Here is a 22,449-nt window from a genome sequence, read left to right on the forward strand (position 1 = left end):
GGCTTCAAAAAGTGGGGCGGAGTCAACATTCAATTGGAATTGGATGTAAACATGATACCCCTACCCAAATAAAAGATCAATATCTTTCAAAGCACGTTTCTTTTTTTGTAAAAAAAAAAGTATTCAATAAAGGTACGCATATCAGTGATTAGTTACATACAAAAAAAATGAGCAAAATTTAATTGGATCGACATTCAATTTTTTGTCAATTTACCGGGGGCCGTAAGTCACCTCATCCTTTGACTTGATATATTATCATCAAACAAACAAAAAAAAACATGTGTTTTTTTAATTGTTGGTTCTTTATGTTACAAATCTGAGTTGTACATCATTAGACAGAGAGAAACATATCCCAGAATTCCTAGAATGGCTGTAGAAACACAATGTAGACACCCGTGCTGTAGAAATCAGAGATTTTTTGACTGTGGGTATGGACTACGGGCCACTAAAGACCTAAATGTATGTAAATATTATTAACAGTTTGTCATTTATGAATAGGAATTATGAAAATTACTTATAGATCTTTACATTTCCTAAAATTATTTTCTTAAGATTCTTTGCAAATTAGAAAAAGTTCACGTTCATATAAACTACCATGGAATGTGTAAGAATACTTAGTATTTTCATTGAGGCGCAAGTGAAGAAAAAATAGTGCAAGCTTTTTATAAAAAAAAATGATCGTTGAATGACAAAAACATGTGGCAAGTAATCAGAAAAATAATATAAGCTATGAATTTAATTTTTGAGAATCCATGAGGTACAAGAATTATAACACTTCACTTTGCATAGTTTTCATGAAGCGCTTAAGTGCGTCATGAATATGCCGGCGTGAAGCATCGTAGTTCATGTCCAAATGAATTCTCAAAAAATTGATTTCATTTCTTAAGTAAGAAAATCAATACTCAGTAGCAAAAGTTTGAATGTGTGTATTATCAGCAGAACGGAAGCACTTCAGAGCTAGGTTTATGAGTCAAAATTGACTTTAACCATGAACAGAACAGCTTTACGTCTAGCCGACAAATTGTTAATGTGATCATACAAACCATTTTTTTCTCTAGACGCCTATTGAAATTCATAACCTACTGGCCCATGACCTATGATGGGCTTGGTTTAGTAAATGTACAATGTATTGTGAAAACACTTCTGACATTTATAACTTTATATAAATATTATTTCATTGTGAAATTACATAACGCAATGAATTTTCTGATAAGGAAATCAAAAGATAACTCATCTAAATATATAATTTCTGTGTTGTAACTTCAGGTTGATTTCAGTCATAATTATTTATGTTATTATTGGATTTGACCCATTCCAGAAAATCCCTAGAAAAATGATGATGACTACAGCAACAGCCAAAGATTCTCTGCTGGGTAAAATTGCCATAGTCATGGGATGTACACTACCACACTTCCTTCAGATGATAGATCTTTCCTTTAGTCTGCAGATGACTGACCAGGTTAAAGTTTCTGCAGCAGGTATATTCCCAAGTCCACATAAGCCCTACCTATACCAAATGTACATGTATGTATATTTTACATAAATATTTGTATCATACCATGATAATATAAATTATAAACATCATTTGATTTTTTTTACAACAATGTTTTTCATTCCAGATATTTGATTTTCTTCACTTGACTTTTTCTATACTGCGCAACAAACAGATTGTCATTTGTATCTGTACACAGTCCCCAGGGATAGCTCAGTCCACAGTCTATGTAATGGAGGAACTGTCCATCCTGGTCTAGGATGTGAACACAGTCATTGTTAAAATCAGCCGTAAGGATGTGACTCTGACTGTCTGTGGTGATTCCCAGTGGACTGAATGGTTGAATCTTTGGAGCAGGAGTATGTCCAGTGTACCTGAATCTCAATTTCCCGGCCTTATTGACCACCACTACTGCTTTAGCTCCACTGTCAGACACACAGATATCAAGGTTCCTGTTCTCAGTTATGTATCTGGTATCAGATGAATAGAATGGTTTACCTTTATCATCAAACTGAATGGTTTGTTTCTCTGTGGAGCCAAAGTAACGGACAACTTTGTTTGGTTTGTAATCATCACTGATCGTGATAACCAGGAGGTCACCAGAGGAGGTACTACAGACACCTTGAGGTCTCCAGTTTTGTAGTCTTATAACCTCTTCTATTTTCTCATTCTTTACAATGTTCACAGTTCTATCCCAGTAATCAGAATAAACTAGATCTCCACTTTTTGTCACTGCTATGTTACTCGGTTCGTACTCTGACATGGTTTTGATTGACTGGAGTAGTGATCCCTGATCGATGCTGTGGAGATTCATGATGTTGTCATTTCCACTTGTCCAGATTTCTTCATCACTTAGCCAGGCTACATTGCAAAGATAATATTGATACCAAGTGTGTATGGTGGTGACAGTCTCTGGTTCATCAAGCAGCTGTTTGACTGGAAGAGAGGATTCAGCTTCTGGTGATTTCTGTGTTGTCTTCATGCTGTACTTGTAGCCATGTTCTATAAAAGTAGATGTAGCAGATGACGATGACAGTGTTCCAAATAGCGAAGACAATTGTTCAGCAGGGAGTTTCTTCAAATTAAATGTAGGTAATGAGACCATGATTTTAGGTGGAATCTTTCTGTATTTATCAATTTCAAAGCTGATACCAAATACATCAGAAATGTCATTAGAGTTTAAGGAAATGTCGATTTCATCAGAAACATAATCAATATCAGACATTTTCTGGTTTATTTCATCTAGATGTTTCTGTAGAGTTTGTAACTGCGTGTTTTTCATCTCATCAACTTCAGCTTTAAGTTGTTGGACAAGTTTATCAATTTCTCTGTGCCAGTCCTCTCCATGTTTTGTTATGGTTGTTGAGAGATCTCCAAATTCCTTTTCTAACTGACTCATTCTGTTTTGTACATCAGAGGCAATGTCCTGGTAGGTAGGGTAAATTTTCTCTGTTAATTCATTTCTTTGCAGGATAATGTTTTCTTTCTTTTTATCCAGGGCTTGCAATATTTTTGTGAATTTATGACCGAGATGTTGGTCAGATGCAATACAAGTTTCACAAACAGGAATGTCACATTGGTAACAGTACATTGTGCATCGTTCTTTAACATGAGTTGTACAATTAGAGTAAACGGACGTAGATTTTCTGGCCTGAAATTTGACGACTTTGTGGTCTTTGGATTCATCTGTTGATATATGTTCTCCCACACAGACCTTACAAAGGTTGACAAGACATGTATCACAGTGCATCTGTACCACAGCGGTCTCACACAGGTCACATCGCATCACGTCCTGGGCACTGGTACGGGGGTCCATAATTGATATCTCTGAAATATGATTTCATGCCTGGTTTAGTTGATCTCAATTACAAAGCAAACACGGGAGGAACGTTTACTTTATAGTGATAGGTTCTTCCATAAAGGAAGAAATAAATTAATTAAAGTTTTGCTTTTCTAAAAAGATATATGGAATCTTTTTCATTCTTGGGGTCAATTTATGGGCGTAATACCATGTGTTAATTACTTGTATACAGAAGATACAATTACTATGTATTCAGTGTATTGACAAATAATTGTTCATGACGATATAAATTCGTGGGTAAAGGTGATCCATGAAGTTAACAAACATTATTCCCCGTGAACAATAATGATTCCACTGTATTTTGAAATACTATCCCATGGTAGGTTAGTAGAGATAAGAAGATTTGTCAGATGGTAATTTCTTGGATACTCAGTTTTCACAAATAAATGTAGTAAGAGATAAGTTTCAGTGACATGATTATGAATAACTTTAAAAAATTCACGTCATAACAACTTTGAAGATGTAGACACTTTTTATCTATAGTTATAGTCGCCCGCGTGGACTAACAATTAGTATGAAAAAAGTCAGTCAGCATTTGACTCAATGATAAATTGTATTAGCTGATAATGCTTCATTGTATCGACCATAGAACTTAGGAAATGATGATTTTAAAGGAGACTGTTCATCAACTTGTTTGTCAATAATTTACCTCGTTTCAGAAATTGTTCATAGTTACGTAAAGCATGCTCTTGCGTAATGAATCAGTTGAGATATATATATATACTCCGTATGAAGGTGATGAAGGTACCAATATATTGTGCTGCATAAGTAAGGGAAGTTGACGAGAGAAAAGTTGAAGTCAACGCGTTTATCGTATAGCTTGGTTGCTATCTTACCATTAACTTCTTTTTCAGGTAAAATATCCAAGTATGAAACAGATGTATCAGACTCTGTGGTATCTTCTATGTCAAGCTTAACAGGATATATCGTATCGACGTAGGAATGGAAATTACCATTGTTAATTGACAATGCGTCGTCAATGTATCTAAATGTCGAGTTGGAGGCCACAGCAAGTGTTTTCTTCTTTTCACGCATAAGATGATTTTGCACAAATTCTGCTTCATATGAATACAAAAATAGGTCTGCTAATAAAGGAGTGCAATTGGTACACATGGGAATTCCAATAGATTGTTGGTATACCTGGTCTCCAAAAACCGCATAGATATTGTCAATAAGAAACTCAAGCATATCTTTGATGTCAACTTCAGAGTACTTGTGTGTGCAATCAGAACGTATTTTAATGTGTAAATGCGTTATAAAAATGAAAGTTCATTTTGTAAATTTATGCTTCATTTTCAAAGCTGCTTTATCAAAGAGCATTCTAGGCAATTTTGTTTTCTTTTGTAAAGTTAATTAACATCAATGTAGAAAGAAGGATAAGATGTAAAAATCTGAGACAATCTTACATATCTGAAAAAATGTTTTGGGTAGCACTTTAGAACAAATCGAAGGTCTATCAGGGAATCAACTTAGTCATTTGTTACATTACAATAAAATTAATTTAAACTGGACGATCCCTGTTTGGAAATTGGCTGTATTTATACTGGTAGGTATCCTACAAGTTAAGTATGTTGTGTATCATGGTTATAGAAAGATTTGAGTGCATAAAAAATGTTTGTTTAACTTTTACATAGCTGTTTAAAATTCAATGTACGTAGGGTTGATCGATATGATTATGCCTGAATTTGCGTGTGTTATTATTTTGAATGGTTCATCGATCTCTTGAGTTTAAACAGAATTATTTGTATTACTTATATCTAATACCTAAATATGATATATTATTTAAGTCATTTTTTGATCGATATGGAAGAGTATTATTACCTGAGTTGTTTTTCAGAAATGGCGGATTCTCTCTTGATATGTTCCATATATTACCCGTCTCTGTGTACTTGGATCACGTGACACTCATTTCTGTGTTATCTACCTTTCAGGTGGAGACAGGTGTTTAATATTCTTCTCAGTCTAAATTTTCGAAAGGAATTTCAATTTAAAATCTTTAAAACGTGTGCCTCTTTATACTGGGACTATATTTAATTCAGAAAAGAGTTCAAAAGACCTAGATTAAACAGGTCCAGTTAAAAAAATTGAATTACATGCATCTATGAAGTTCATAGCGAGAACAAAAACGGAGTTAATTGTGCATGAATAACGGTATCACAACAAGTAAAAATCAAAGAGTTCAAGTATCTCCCACTAAATTCAGTACCTTTAAAGTACATAGAAAAAATTAAAACATACAATATTATTAAATTGTGATTTGTATTATTGTTATTTGTAATGCATGATCAACTTTAAGGGATCATTTTACCATTAATTTGATACCCTGCGTTGGTCTAACATGTCTAATACCCAATCATATTTTGACAACAAATAAAATCATTAGCACCTCAGTCAGTGGCAAAATATTGTTTTCCCCTCAAGACTGAATGTCACCTCTCAAATTAAATGCATGAAATTGAACATGTTCTGTTTTATGAATTTGTAGGGAAATTCTGTGAATATCTTAAATGAATTGGTAATTTTAAGTTTACAATACTTTTATATATGTGAATATATGTGAAAGCTGAAAAAATCAAGTAAGGGTATAGCTAATGTGAAACTCAGCGTACATCAACAAATTCTTTTATTGGCGAGGGGATAAAAACACACAACTAGTTAGATAAAAATCATATCCAACTACAAATCATGGGAAATTATTATTATCCCATGTTTAAAACTTCACAATCAATGTTTTAAACTGTTTTCATATACCGGGTATTAGGACTCAACTTTTCATTTTACTTTTTACTTTATTTTTTCATTTTACTTCATCATGCTACCGCAAAAACGCTTTCGACGTAAGACTCAAACAGTTGGATACCAAAAAAGTATTCATTGAGTCATATCCATGGGATAAAGGGGTAAACATGGGATAAACAAAAACGATCCCTCATTAATTGTGGTTGGGTATGGTTTTTATCCAAATCACAAGGCTCGGGAATATAAAACACAACTCATTCAACAAAAATCCTATATCCAACAGTCATTGGAGATCCTATATTTTTAGTCTGTGTGGTGATGTCTTCTTTAATTTGTTTAACAGCCTGCATCGTGAAACTAACAGTTTACTTCTATAATCAAATTTCATGTGAAATTAATTGGTTTTAGATAGTTTAATTCTTCATAATCGAAGATTGTAGGCATACAGTTTTAGTTCTTTCCGTCAATTTTCCTTCTTGTTCATCTATAACAGCTTTAACCTTGCCGAAAACTTTTGACCCGTGAAGACAAAAAATTCATAACTTAAATGCATGTTCGGGTACCAACATACATAAGACTTCTTTACCTTCGCGTTCAACCCACTTTTGAAGAATATTATCAAACTTTAACCTTGTCAATAACTTTTAAACAGTTTTATAAAATATTTTATATCAAATGTGGTTCTTTGTTTAAAGACCTTCACTTGGATACAAATATTTTTTTTTCATCTTTTGATCTTAACCTTGGAATTAGACCTATACTTGAGAAACTTTGTCTTAAATATATTCATTGAATAATTATAAAGATTTCAGATTTCACGCATATATTCTATGTTTGACAGACCAACAATTCTATAAGCTTTTGATCTAGATCTTGCGTCTTTTTTTTTGTTCAAATGTTTTCCTTTTGATAAAAATTTATGTACCAACAATTTTACCCGTTGACCTTAATCTTGGAATTTAACGTACTTTAAAAAATCTTTACCATATATTTTGGAATGGATGGAGCCAGACGTATAAATACTTTAATCTTCAAGTTCAGTGAATCTTGACCATGACACTTGAAGGGTTGGTGTTAGGACTTTCATATAAACCAGATGTGTTTTCGTTGTGACAAGAGCTTAGAATTTCTTTGTATATCAAGAAGTTTGGCATCTGAACCCTTACCTTACAGTTTCAATAAAAACATATTTAATCTTTACATGATTTCTGCATCAATGTCGCTAGGATTTAATATTTCATCCTTGAACTTGCATTTGAGAACCTTTATCCTGTTTTTTTTTTACCTTTACCTCAACATACCCTGCTTTCCATGGGCATCTATCAGTGTTTCTCAAATACATCTTCTTCATACCACATGTATTGTCGCCCGGGTGGCGCTATGATTAGAACGTCTGCTGTAGAGTCGCGAAGTAAGGAGTTGAACCTTGCGTCGCGGGTTCGAATCCTACTGTGGAACTGGTCCTTCGAATGAGACCGTATAAACTGGGGTCCCGTGTCACAGTAGGTGCTGGCACGAAAAAGGTTTTTCACTGCTTCATACCATTGAGTGCCGAATATGGGCTCTCCACCGGCAAGGGATGACGTCTCCATATGAGTGAAAAATTCTCGAGAGGGAAGGTAAACAACATGCAATCAGTCATACATGTGTTTGTTTTTTATGCTGGGAAAGAAATGCTAGTAGATTGTGATTTGTATCTACACACACTTCGGAAACTTTACGCTTGCCAGGTAGTTGTTATCTATCTGTTAAAAATGTTTGACCTCATACTACGAATTCTTTGTGTCAATGATACTTAAATGCATACCCATGAATTCAAAAGAAAATAAAAATCATTGATTTGGGTTACACTGATGAATTTCACCGCAGATATGTAATTTCCTTCACCTGTGAGTTACCCCATTGAGCAACAAACAGATTGTCATTTGTATTTGTGCATAGTCCATAGGGATCACTCAGTCCACACTCTAAGTAACGGAGGAACTGTCCATCCTGGTCTATGATGTGGACACAGTCATTGTTATTATCAGCTGTAAGGATGTGACACTCACTGTCTGTGGTGATTCCTACTAAACTGAGTGGTTTCTTTTTTGGAGCAGGAGTATGTCCCTTGTACCTGAATCTCAGTTTCCCAGCCAGATTGACCACCACTACTGCTTCAGCTCCCCAGTCAGACACACATATATCCAGGTTCCTGTTCTCAGTAATGTATCGGTCAAACATTCCAGATGAATAGAGAAGTCTGCCTTTATCGTCAAATTGAATGGTTTGTTTCTCTGTAGAACCAGAGTATCGGACAACTTTTGTGTCTTTGTAATCATCACGGATCATGATAACCAGGAGGTCACCAGAGGAGGTACTACAGACACCTTTAGGTTTCCAGTTCTGTAGTCTGATCACCTCCTCTATCTTCTCATTCTTCACAATGTTCACGTTTTTATAATCACAATCAGTATAAACTAGATCTCCACTATTTGTCACTGCTATGTCAGATGGTATATTCCCCGACTTGGTTCTTATTGACTTCAGTAGTGATCCCTGATTGACATTAAATCTAAAAAGTTTCTTAATTGTGAAGAGTGATCCATAATTGATGCTGAAGAGTTTCATTGTGTTGTCACCTCCAGTTGTCCATATCCCTTCATCACTAAGACAGGCCACATTATAAAGGGTTCCATATCCACTATCTATTGTGGCAACAGTTTCTGGTTTATCAAGAAGCTGTTTGACTGGAGGAGAGCTTCCATCTTTTCTGGGTTCTTGTGCTGCCTTCATGCTGTAGCTATCTTGTAAAGTTGATGGAATTGGTGATAATGTTCCGAATAGCGTGGACAATTGTTCAGCGGGGAGTTTCTTCAAATTCAATTCAGGCAAAGAAATAATAACTTTCGGTGGATTCTTTCTGTATTCATTAATTCCAATTCTAACACCAAGTACTTCAGAAATATTGTTAGAGTTTAAGGAAATGTCAATTGCATCAATTTCATCCTTGATGTTTGAAATGTTCTTGTTTATTTCATCCAGATATTTCTGTAGAGTTTGTAACTGTGTGCTTTTCATCTCATGAACTTCAGCTTTAAGTTGTTGGACAAGTTTGTCAATTTCTCTGTGCCAGTCTTCTCCATGTTTTGTTATGGCTGATGAGAGATCTCCATATTCCTTTTCTAACTGACTCATTCTGTTTTGTATATCAGAGGCAATGTCCTGGTATGCTGGATATATTGTATCATTTAATACATTTCTTTTCACTATAACACTTTCTTTCTTTTTATCAAGAACTTGCAAAATCTTAATGAACTTGTGACCTAGGTGTTTATTAGATGCAATACAAGTTTCACAGATAGGAATGTAACATTGTTCACAGTACATGGTACATTTTTCTTTATTATGAGTTGTACATCCAGGATAGAGGAGGTTGGATTTTCTGGACTGAAATTTGACAACTTTGTGATCTTTTGATCCATCTGTTGAAATGTGTTCTCCCACACAGGCCTTACACAGGTGTACAAGACAAGTATCACAGTGCATCTCTATCATTGTGGTTTCACACAGGTTACACAATATCACATCCTGGGCACTGGTACGGGGGTCCATATTTGTTGGTTCTGTAATATGGTTTAAGTACTGTTAAAGTTACTCGTAATGAGAAAAGAAACAAAGGAAGAGGACTACTTTAAAGGTTTCTCCATAAAGGGATATTAAAATGAAGGATTTTAAGAAATACATATCTATGTTTACAGTAAGTAAAAATAATAATGTTTCATCAATCTTCTTGGGTGTTCATACAGATTAAAGGAGTATATATGATAAGAGCCAATTTAGGCCCCTAAAAATCAACATTTTAGAATGACATTCAGATATGTTTTATTCATATTTATTTTGTAGAAGAGATTATATTAGAAATATTTCCAATATATTTTTCACATTTATATGCACTCACTAGCTGTAAATGACATGAGAAATAGTGCTATTTTTGCTATCTAACAAAAAAGCCAAAAATATGCCTTTTTCTTGATGTTTTTTTCTTATGGGAAACATAGAGCGCAGAGTAGAACATACATAATTTTTCTGTCACTAATTAGTATTGAATAGATACATGTTTAGTAAAAATATAAAGCTTGTTCTAGGCTGCGCTCTATATTTTCTGGAAGAAAAACTGCTTGAAAATAAGTAGTTTTATACACAATATGCTAAAATGGCGGGAAATCGTGATTTTTATGATGTCATATTTCTAAAATAACGGCATTTTGATCAAAATGAAAATGACCAATAAAGGTCGCATATATAGCTGTACAACTTAAAGCTATATATAAAGTAAAATTAAGATATCCAGTTTAAGGGGCCAATTGAGACACTTACCATATATCGCTCTTTCTTTTCCTTAACGCAAATACTTAAACTAAGTAGAATGAAGTTTTTATGAGATGAAAACTGAAAACTAAAATATTACCTGGTTTAGTCATGAATAAGTGCCAAATATGCTCCGTAATTGTATACTATGATCACATGAGACTTTTCTTCCTTATCAGGTGAATTCAAGCGTTTATTGTTCCCAATCTAATTTCATAAAAGGAGATCGTATTTTAAAAGCTTTAACAATGAGTTCTTTGTACTTTGTTCCATTTATACAAGATATAAATAGAATACAGTAATTGTGCATATAAGCAGACTGGGTGCTCTTTGGGAAGAAAAAGATCAAGAAATGGGAAAATGTTTACATCATTGTTTGTATAGATACCTGTTAAAGCTGTTAAAAATTAATAATTCTTTCGTTGTCCATAATCACATATTTTCTATTAATCCTTAATAATGAATTGCATAGCGTACCTCACAGCAGTATATGTACTACCTTAGTAATGCAGTCGTCTGTTCAGACACAAAACATTTGCGGTGTGTGGCAACGCACTTTGAAAAAATTACGCACTTTGAAAAATTTTTTCAAAGTGCGTTAAAATTGGGACAAAATCAACGCACTTTGAAAAGATTTTTCAAAGTGCGTTAAATTTGGGACCAATTCAACGCACTTTGAAAATTTTTTTCAAAGTGCTTTAAGAGTCTACATCAATATATTTTACCATGGAGACACTTAACGCACTTTGAAAAAAAAATCATATTTTAGTCATGGAAAGATTTTATTTGTTATTTATCTTTCAAAAAACTAAGCCTAACCCTAACTTCAAATATGAATTGATTTACTCCCGTCGAGAAGAGGAGAAGACGGGTATAAGATCCCTCAGTCCAAATCTTTATCTTTCCAATACATAGGTGTCGGTAACTAACGGGGGATGGGAGCAATAAACCTAAAAAGGGCACGCTGCATTTTCAATGCTAATACGATGTAATATAGAATTTTTGATATTATTTTCATTTTTTACCTTAATAATTAATATTACTAATTATTTCTATTTTTATCATTGTTTTGTACTAAATGTATGTGTTTGTGGTTTATCTTTCCAAAATAAGTGGGGGGCTTAGCCCCCCATCCCCCCCCCCCGGCCCTTCGCCCAGTCTCGATGTCTATACTATACTCAAAGTCTTCATATAAATATGTATTTACCTAACTGGTATGACGTTTAAAACTTTCAACAATAAATGAGTTAATTAAAACAGATGAAAACTAGAAATTTTTAGCACAGTAAAACGTATGAGAGAGAAATAATTTTCATAGTTTTGAACAATCAAATTGGCCCCTTTTTATTATGATAAATGCTGAGTTGCTTGAAGCTGTCCTCTGTTAGTGCTCCCTATACACCTTTACATATACACATTACTTATCAAAGACAAGAATTTAAAAAAAAAAGAAGAAACGAATTAATGAACTTAAACAATCTTTCTCTTTTTTTCAAGACCCTTTATTTTTCCCTTTTATTTTATCAAAACCTTAAATATTTAAAACGTCAATATCTCAGGTCCTACAGTCACGTTATCATAAAAAAAGTTATCAAACCAGGATCTGTTATTCATCATACCGATTATTTGAAGGAATATTGATCAATCTTTACATTTTTTTAAAGTGCGATAATATGGTCGATATTAACGCACTTTGAAAAAAAAATATTTTTTTTCAAAGTGCGTTAGCTTGATCCCAAATTTTAACGCACTTTGAAAATTTTTTTCAAAGTGCGTTGTAACAGCGGTGCATAATGGAATATTGCACTATGACTGAATAGTATCATATCCCGATTATGTACTGTAAATGTATTGCTCTTGTACTTTATTGCGTCCATTTCCATTGTCAGAAATTGAATGTGCTGCATTTGGGTTCAAACATTGCGAGGCAAATCTTTATCTTTGGTTGGACCCACCATTTGATTTTGAAGTTTAAATTCTATCTCGAATACAAGAAATACTTGTTTATCAAAGTGAGTTAGAAGTCCTAATCACTCTTTTTATTTTTACCCTCATAATCTCGAATCCTTTTATATTTCCTTTTATCCACTTTCATCTCTTTGTTCGTCTGCCTCCTGTGTTCTGTTTGTCTAAGATTTTTTTCCGTGGCCTTCAAATGTGATAATCTTACAGACATTCTCAAGGAAATGACATTGATGAATATATATCTATTCCTCCAGTAAAGATCCTAAAGGAATTAAATTCTAAGGAGCTGACAGAAGAAGATGCTGAGAAGATAGGAGATATAGACGTCCCAGTGTCAGCTGAGATTTTGATTTTTTATATTGTTTAAAGCCGAGTCGGCAATTTTTCAGCCATATTTCGGCGGAATGTGTCAGCTGAGAAGAAAGAAAAAGTATTGACATTAAATTCCTTGAGACACGGAGAGTCCTGTTACTACGAGCGTATAACACGTCGTCGTAGGTGTACTTTCATCGTTTTCTTTAAAAATTGCACTTAAAAGAAATTTACAAAATACAACTGAAAAGCAGTAACACATAATTCTGATGAAGTGTTTGTTATGTTGTTAATTATTGTTTTATTATCAATAATCAGAAAAAAAGTTGTGCATTGTGTAATACAAAGCTGATTGAAGGTTTTTTTTTTCTTTTAGGACGATGAGAAGATTTTACAAAAAAAAGATATGTATATGCAACAGAGACAAGGATATTAAAATATGGTACTTTATTTCTTTTATATAAAGCATTTTCTAAGCCATTTAATTTTCAATCATGACAATTTTTTCAAAGAATCAGACCAGCAGTTGGAAACCGATTGATTAATTTTGTAAATAATGTTTACTGTTCCTTTTGACTTCGATATTTTATAAACAATAATGACCAAGTGTAGAATTTTTAATATGTCCTGTCTATACATGTTGTTGCAATGCAGAGGAATGCGTTTAAGAGGAGGTAACTCTTACCCATTCATATTACCTGTCATTTTACGCAACGGTTATGTCAAAGAGGAAATGTTAATGTTGTGTTTCAGATTTAACATTGTAATGGTGAATAGCTGTTGAAACTTCTAAATATGATGATAATGAGATTATTTCAGAATTTTATTCAGAGGTGAATTGAGTTTTAAAATGTACACCAATATAACTTAATATTGTTTTTTAAAAAAAAATCAAAAGGACTGTTACTCTGATGTACATTTTTATAAAAATACAGATTAAATTACCAATTTTTTTCATAGTTTATAAAACTCCCCTGCATTGAACTTAAAAATTAATACCTACAACAATGTATAACTGTAATCAGATACAAAGTTAAATCACTTATCCCCATCCCGACCTCAATCTCGTACTTATAGTAATTAAAAATGATTATGAATGTACAATTTGTCAAAATGAAAACCAAATACGAACCCAAAGAAAATGTTCAACATATTTACATATTTAGGGTTACGAATGTCATTGCCAAGAAAACGAAGAAAACCAAGACAACACTGGCAATTCTTATGTTTGTTTATTTAGGGCAGAATTATTTAACCTTTGTTGAGTAAGATAGAAAGAAAAACACCTCTAATCACGTTGAATTGTTTATCTAGACTGATTGTTCAAACATTGCATAACATTGGCGTTACCATGACGTCATAATTAAGATGACGTCATAATAGAAATAATTACTTAACGTCACATATAAGAAGATTATCATCAACATACTCCGGGCCGCAAAATGTCAATCACAATTTACAATGATAGAAAGTTCGTATTTCGCGTTGTGTTTTACCAAAAAAAAAATTAATTGGAAAGTCTTTCACTCCTCCTCACTTTGGAATCTGACTCGTTTAGTTCAAGGGGATATGATTTCGTAATGGGACGGTTTGATATGGTTCCGTTACTAAAACGTAAGACTGCTGATCTTGTGAGTCCATCTCCGCCAGTTACGAGATCTACCACTACAGCAAGTTTCCAACTGATGCGTTTTGTGAAATCATCATGGACTTGGACGACGTCTCCAATTTTGATTTTGTTGCATGTAGTTCCTGTCCTTCGGTAATAATGTCTTTTGTGGACAAGTCTGTTGTACGTTCCTCTTCCTCTTTGTACGTGAACACTATTCTCCCTACATCTTACTTCACATGGTTCTTCCATCATTCTATAACTATATTGGTGTCTATTTTCATCGCTCTCCAAGTCTCTATACTGCTCACTGCTGAGTTCATGTAATACAGTACAGAATCCCACCATCTGTTGTGGTGCATGCAATGCCATCTTCCCATCAAAGACTTTCTGAAATCTGGGATTTCTCTGAGGATTCCTTGACATCATTCTGTTTGTATTAGAGTGACTTTGATGTGACCTTGAAATTGGAAATATATTGTGCTCAGTACTAGTAATTCCTTCATCGTCTTGATATATCTGTCTCAAAAATTTCGAAACAAATATGTCTCTGGGAGGAACGTCGTAAATCTGGTTTTCAAATTGTATCCAAGAATGTGCACTCCCCATTAGTCCTGTTGAGTGGATAGGTCCAGATATTAGATATCCAACCTTTGATTCGACTGCAGTGGATCCATTTCCTCGGATAATTTTGTCCCCTACTATGCTCCAATAGTAGTCCGCACCAATGAGAATTGAAATATGGAACTGTTCCTCTGTGCTAACCGGGTGTGCCAATTTTAATCCTCTAAGGTATGCGAGTTCCTTAATATTGACGCGTGATCTGTTTGAGATTGGAGCTGCAATCTTTGGAATAATGATGACCTCCATTGGAATTTTGTCTCCAGTTTGTGTTTCTAGCTGTACCGTTGCTTTCTCAAGATGACGAATTTCAATATTCTTGTCTCCAAATGCTGAAATTCTTAGGGTAACGGATCCTCTTGATTTGATATCAAGTTTCTGTGTTAACTCCTCTGTAATAAATGAATTTTGAGCCCCTTCATCAAGCAATATATTACAGCTGATTTCTTGATTTCTATACCAAATTGGTGTCACAGCAGTTTTCAGCAGCACTTCAGTGTTGGCTGTCACCTGTGTTGAAGAGGAAGCTGGAATGACTGCTCTCGTTGACGTGGTTAAGACGATTGTGTGATCTCGGACTTTGTGACATCACTCTCTGAGGAACTCCGAGGTAGTTGCGAATTCTTGCAAATACTTGTGTGATGAGACTTCTTACAATTCCTGCATCTAAAATTTGATTGACATTCACTTACTTTGTGGTTTCCGAAGCAATTGAAGCAGACTCTCCTCTGTTTGATGATTGATATTCTCTTATCATAGTCTTGGACATTATGGCAATTGATTGGTAAAATGAATTCCACTGCAGAATAAGCATTGCTTCACATAATTTTCCTGCTTGTAGCTCCTTTTATGACTTGACCCTGCAACAAAGTTAGCTGTTGGAATGAATTCCTGTGTTTCCTGTTTTGAGTGCATTGCTTGTCCACTATCTTGAACACATAGCTCCTTCTTAATGGCTCTCTTCAGTGAATGCAATTCCCATTGATCATCTCCTTTGTCCCGGGTAATGTTCTTCCGAATTTCTGCTGGTAATTTGTTGTATAACATTGGAGTTAAAATTGTCCCATATGTGGCTTCATCAGTTCCTAGAGCTTCTAATGCTCTAATGCAGCACTCTATTTTGTCGAAGAAGTTTCTCAAACTGTCATAATTAGACTTTGGGAATGGTATGTCAATTAAACTTTGGATATGTGCTTTGATGATTTTGTGATTTTGTCCGTATCTTTCAAATAAAACATCTATTGCTTGTCTGTAGTTGGTATTGGTCAAACTGAATCCTGACACAGTGCGAAGGGCTTCCCCACATAGCAGCGATCGTAGATAGCTAAATTTTTCAACATTAGACAAACTGTCGTTCCCATGAATGCTTGTCTCAAAACAATCCCAAAATATTTGCCATTGATTTAAATCTCCCGAAAAAACTGGCAGGTTTAATTTCGGCAGTTTATGATTATGAATGTTAGGTTTTCCTATGTTGGGTTCTAATGATTCACTGCTTGGAATGAACTGTGGTGCATTTACATTTAAATTCCTGGATGTACATTGATTAAGATTCTCAGAAGCCTTTCCATTTTTTGTTAATTCTGCTAATTTTAGTCTCAAATCTAGCATGTACTCATCTGAATCTTCGATCTCCATTTGAATCTCTTCTTCTTTCTCTAATTCTTGTAGAATTTCATTGTTGATTTTCTCTAATGTGTCCAACTTCTCCTCCAGTACCTTGATCAATTCAGCTTTTCCATTTTCATCTTCATTCTCAGAAATTCTCCTCAAAATTTTGGTTATAACTCCACGATGGCCTGAACGCTGTGCCTTTAACTTGATCCCATCCATTTCTAGTTTGCGATTATTCCCACTGGTCACAGCACCAAAATGTTGAGTCAGATAGAAAGAAAAACACCTCTAATCACGTTGAAATAAAATACATGGTTACTGTTTTGAAATATAAGCGATATTTGGGCGAGGGTAAGAAAACGTGATAGAGGGCGAGGCTTGACGAGCGCTCTTACGTTTTCGACCCGAGCCCAAATATCGCTTATATTTCAAGACAGTTATCATGTATTTTGTTTATCCTGCAACAAAATTTTACATTTGAACGTCCAAAACAAGCTATTTCCGACAGATTTAGGCACATCTCTGCAGCTGAAACTATGACGCCATGGCGTAAACATTGCAATATACGTGACGTCACAATGCTTTTAGAACGTTGGAATACATTCACGAGGCTTTATTAGGGCAGTGACCGGATAAAGATTTGGTTTATCAGGTTACCATTATTAGGTCAATGCAAGGGGTAGTTGCAGGATAAAATTGTTTATCTAGACTGATTGTTCAAACATTGCATAACATTGACGTTACCATGACGTCATAATTAAGATAACGTCATAACAGAAATAATTACTTAATGTCACATGCACTTTAACGTCACATATAAGAAGATTATCATCAACAACCTTGCAGTTCTACATACATTTTTCAAAGATTTTTCTCCCTTTTATTGTGTAACTTAGTGACCTCTAATTGTCCCCCAAACTTTGTTCCAACTTTACTATTTGGGGTCGTTCGCCATTTCAGTTTTGAAAAAAAGCAGTACAATGTACGTGAGATAATTATATATTTTAAAACCTGATGGATTTAATCACTGAGAAAAGATTTATGGCATTTATTCTTTGACTACAGTACTGTAAATTAAATGTTTCTGTAAACAATTTTTGATTAGTGTAACTTAGTTACATTTAGGCCATCTTTTAAAGAAAATGTTGTTTGCCCTATCCAGACCCACTGGCTATATATGGGGCGACTCAGAACTGTTTTTTTTTAATTTCCAGGAAACAATTCTAATTTTTACTCTTTTCTCCTAAATCTTGTCAACAAAATTGTTGAAATTTTCTGGGAAAAAAAATGTCCCACCCACCTACCGACCTATTTTCTTTTACTTCGAGTTGGGAGAGAAGGGAGGCACTATTTTTAAACTAAAATTTTACAACAATTCACTTTGAGATTTGAATTTTCATATGATCACTTCTTTATTTTATTGAGCTTTTGAAGTTCAGTTTGTGATTGTTTGCAATTCTACACAATATCCAAGGTTTAATCTTTATAGAAACCAGTAGTTCTTTGAAAGCAGAAATATTCATTTATGTTATTTACTGCATTCATCATTTATGCGAGTCAAATTTGGCATCTGAATTTCATTGCAAGTATTTGATTTTCTTCACTTGGCTCTTTTTGTATTGAGCAACAAACAGATTGTCAATTGTATCTATACACAGTCCATAGGGATATTTCAATGCGCATTCTATGTAACGGTGGAACTGTCCATCCTGGTCTATGATGTGGACACAGTCATTGTTATAATCAGCTGTAAGGATGTGGCTCTGACTGTCTGTGGTGACTCCTACTGGGTGAAAAGGTTTGTTCTTTGGAGCAGGAGTATGTCCAGTGTACCTAAATCTCAGTTTCCCAGCTTGAGTAACCACCACTATTGCTCCTGCTATGTAATCAGCCAAACAGATATCCAGGTTCCTGTTCTCAGATATGTATTTAGTGTTATTGGTGAAAGAATAAAACGGTAAGCCTTTCACATCAAACTGAATGGTTTGTTTCTCTGTGGAGCCTGAGTATCGGACAACTTTGGACTGGGTGAAGTCATCGTTTTCCATTGAGACCAGGAGGTCACCAGAGGAGGTACCACAAATGCCACGTGGACTCCACTTTTGGAGTCTGATCACCTCCTCTATCCCTCCATTCTTCAAAACATTCACCGAATTGTCGCTGCAATCTGCATAAACGAGCTCTTGGCTCTCTGTCACCGCTATATCTGTAGGTGTATTGCCGGACTTGGTCGTGATTGTAGTAAGAAGTGATCCCCGATTGATGCTGAAGAGCTTCATCATTTTGCCGTATCCACTTGTCCAGATTTCTTCATCATTCTGACAGGCCACATTGCACAGGTCCACATACCCCGAGTCAATAGTGGCAACGATCTCTGGTTCATCAAGCAGCTTTCTGACTTTAAAGGGTTTCTGCATCTTCTTCAAGCTGTAACCATGTTCTTCAGATGTTGAAGCAATAGAAGACAATGAGCCGAATAGTTCCTCATGGAACTTTTTTGTATTGAATTTTGGCAAAGAAACAATGATTTTGTGTGGGACTGTCCTGTAGTCTCCTATTCTAATGACAGCCTCCAGCACCAAAGATGAATCGCCAGAGTCCAGGGTTTCTTGGATTGACTTGATTTCATCCTTGATGTCAGAAATCTTCTTGTTCACTTCATCCAAGTGTCTCTGCAGGGTTTGTAACTGCATATTTTTCAATTCCTTAGCTTCTGTCTGAAGTTTCTTTACAAGTTTGTCAATTTCTCTGTGCCAATCTTCTCCATGTTTTGTTATGGCTATTGAGAGATCTCCATATTCCTTTTCTAACTGACTCATTCTGTTTTGTACATCAGAGGCAATGTCCTGGTAGGTTGGGAAAATTGATTCATTCAGTTCTTTCTTTTCTTCAATCATCTTTTCTTTCTTTTCCTTTAGAAACTGGGTCATTTGCAGTAATTTATGACCGAGATGTTGATCAGATGCGATGCAAGCGGTGCAGACTGGAAAGTCGCATTTTGTACAGTACATTTCACATCGTTTTCTCTCATGAGATTTACACACAGGAGTGAATGAGATGGATTTTCTTGCCTGGAATTTGACGATTTTGTGATCAATGGATTCGTCAGTTGAAACATGTTCTCCCACACAGACTTTGCATAGGTTGACGATACAGGTATCGCAGTGAACGTGTACCTCAGCAGTTTTACACAGATCACATTGACTCGCAGACGAGGACCCGGTGTGGGGATCCATTCTGAAACATTAGAAATGAAATGTTGAAATAATATGGATAATTTTACATTAATTTATGTTTAAATATTATGAGGGTATCCAGCTATTTGAAAATTCTGCTTAATGAACTTGACATTGAAACAAATATAAAAAAGGGAAAAATTAAATGAAGGCATCACGGGCAATTGGAAGTTTCAGTGCTATATTTCTTAACCTCCCCCCCCCCCTTCCGCCTACCGAATCAAGGGGATGTATGTGAATTTACTGATCGTTGACATAGGTGTCGGAAGCAAATAGAAAATGGGGTGGCTAATTGAAAGTGTGGGGGGTAAACCTATATTATATCCATCTTTGTAAGGAAGTGAGGGGCTAAACCCCCCTCCCCCCGGTTCCGACGCCTATGACTAAAAACAATTCAGAAATTGCAGCTTCATGTACTGGTAAGAATTTTCATTTCCAATGTTTCTGGGTTCTGGTTGGTAAATTTGATGATATCTTATTTCTTGAGAAAAATCACACGGACCCATCTGGCTCATTAATTATCGCCCGTTTTCTTATGAGACGAACATTTAAATCTGAGAACCGGAGGGACTGGCCAATTTTAGAAATAAAAAAAATAAATACATGTAATCTGCACTTTACGAAAGCCCACTGAGCTCATTTTCGTAGGTTAAAAAAAATAAATTTTTCGCATTATAATGCGAAACTTTCGCGAATAAATGCGAAACTTACGCGTTATTTCGCGAAATTATATGCATGTAGTAATGTTTTTTCAGGAACTTTGATCTTTACTGACAGATAAGAACATGAACGCTGACAGGATCTTTCATGAATTTATTAATAAATTATCATTTCCTCAGAAGATGTCCTGGCCGCTGGGATAGATTAATCATCACAATTTTTTTTTTATTTCAAAACCCTACCAATTAATAAAATGAATTTTACTTTCTTGTACGTTTTCAGTTCTTGAATTAAAGAAATTCTTTAGACTGGTTACTTTATTGAAGGAAAGTCTCCACTTGACACTTTCTCAAGCTGTTTCTCAAGTAATAAATATAGATGGATATCTATAATTACAAATTGAACGAGGAGGAGGGGTCTACTTTTCTTAATTTTTCTCCAATATATATCCGAAGGGTGATTGTAAAGTTCGTGGACTATCGCCATAAATCAAAACTATTAAAGAATACAGCAACGAGTTTCTACACGTCAATGTGTTCGTAAGCAATAAAATGACCACATGGTGCAACCTCAAAATACGATGTCGTATTTCTACAGTGAATCGAACGGAGAAAAATGAAAATTTGCCATCCAGTTTTCACCCATGTGGTGGAACACAATTGACAAATTTACACATTTTCTTATTTTGTCAATTTTTGTTATTTCAAAATTCTTTTGAGAGTGTATTAAAAAGATGCCTAAAAGGATTGATTTCTTCCCCGAAATTCATAATCATGAAGTTTAACTTACGAAAAACCCGCATTTACTTTGAATGGTTTTAACAGCGTTGAGAAAGACAAATGTGATGGTACTATGGATTCAATAGAAAGAAAAGTTAAAATTGTAGCTTGTGATAGCCCGAGATCAAAATGGCCTTTTGCTTTTCTTTGTAATGAATAAACTAAGATAACAAAATCAAAAGATAGTTAAGATATCTATATGCAAATGTCTTTGTTAAACAGCAAAAGTTTCGCGTTATAATGCGAAAGTTACGCGTTTATTCGCATAAGTTTCGCGTTATAATGCGAAAGTTAGGCGTTATATCGCGAAGAATTTATCTTTTTTTAACCTACGAAAATAAGCTCAATGGGCTTTCGTAGAAACTAATTTGTTCTTTCATCGACATAAAAATAAATAAATGACTTGGAATTTTTCACAATCAAATGGTCCTCCCCTTTAAAATGATGAATGATATATCTAATAATATATATGCTGTTTGTTAATTTTATTTTTTTATGGTCTCTCATCTAGATCTACCAAATTTATAATTGTTACATATGCATATTATTAAAAATGCCATATTATAGGCAATTTATGAATATCAGTTTCACTAATTACATTTCTTTAAATAAATTTAATTATATCCGATCATGAATGTATTAAAAATCGAAGAAGATAAAGATAAAAAAAACAGACCTCTCTACATGCGATATCTTTATCACAGTTTAAAACGCATATACAAGAAATTAATGTATTCAGGTTATGTGTGTGCAGCAGCAGTCAATAATCACTATGATCTATTTACCTTTGATTAGTTAAGTAATTGTGATTTACCTGCTTTAGGGTGTCCTCCGAGTCGTCCAGATCGTTCCAGACTATTCTACAAGTTCTACGCACTCTGATCCTTAATTGACACAGAAACAGATGATATCGACTTTAAGTGCAGTCGAGTGTTTCCTTTTCATAACCTATTTTTAGCAGGATTAAAGGGTTATTTTTTGTTTTTATCTTTTCACTGTTTTTTTTTTTTTTAAATTTCAACACACAAGTAAATTTAAACAGCGCGTAAAATGTACGGAAAGGGGGGAGGGGGAGGGGAGTGCTCACCCCACCCTTAGATTATACCCTCCTTAAACTCAGTCTGTTTCTTCCTTTACAGGGCAGGGCTTTGTAGACAACACTGCACTTCTATTCTTAATTCTGTGTTGTTTATTCTTCTGAGATCGAATAC

The 22,449-nt window shown here is 34.6% G+C and overlaps 2 protein-coding genes across 2 annotated transcripts; both read right to left on the reverse strand.

The window, feature by feature from the left end:
• Positions 1–1,595: 1,595 nt before the first annotated feature.
• On the reverse strand, positions 1,596–3,047 carry LOC134262343 (uncharacterized). Its single transcript, XM_062744721.1, has one exon. It carries the CDS (start codon positions 2,889–2,891, stop codon positions 1,611–1,613), a length of 1,281 nt encoding a protein of 426 aa, XP_062600705.1. The 5' UTR covers positions 2,892–3,047; the 3' UTR covers positions 1,596–1,610.
• A 14,909-nt stretch (positions 3,048–17,956) lies between these two features.
• LOC134262339 (uncharacterized) lies at positions 17,957–22,189 on the reverse strand. Its single transcript, XM_062744715.1, has 2 exons — positions 22,053–22,189; positions 17,957–19,800 (listed from the first exon to the last, which is right to left on the reverse strand). The coding sequence occupies exon 2, from the start codon at positions 19,797–19,799 to the stop codon at positions 18,141–18,143; it is 1,659 nt and encodes a 552-aa protein (XP_062600699.1). The 5' UTR covers position 19,800; positions 22,053–22,189; the 3' UTR covers positions 17,957–18,140.
• Between the last annotated feature and the right edge of the window lie 260 nt (positions 22,190–22,449).

Source organism: Saccostrea cucullata, unplaced genomic scaffold, assembly GCF_032062105.1.
Source record: "Saccostrea cucullata isolate Sc308-1 unplaced genomic scaffold, CSIRO_AGI_Scuc_v1 ctg2241, whole genome shotgun sequence".
Lineage (NCBI taxonomy): Eukaryota > Metazoa > Mollusca > Bivalvia > Ostreida > Ostreidae > Saccostrea > Saccostrea cuccullata.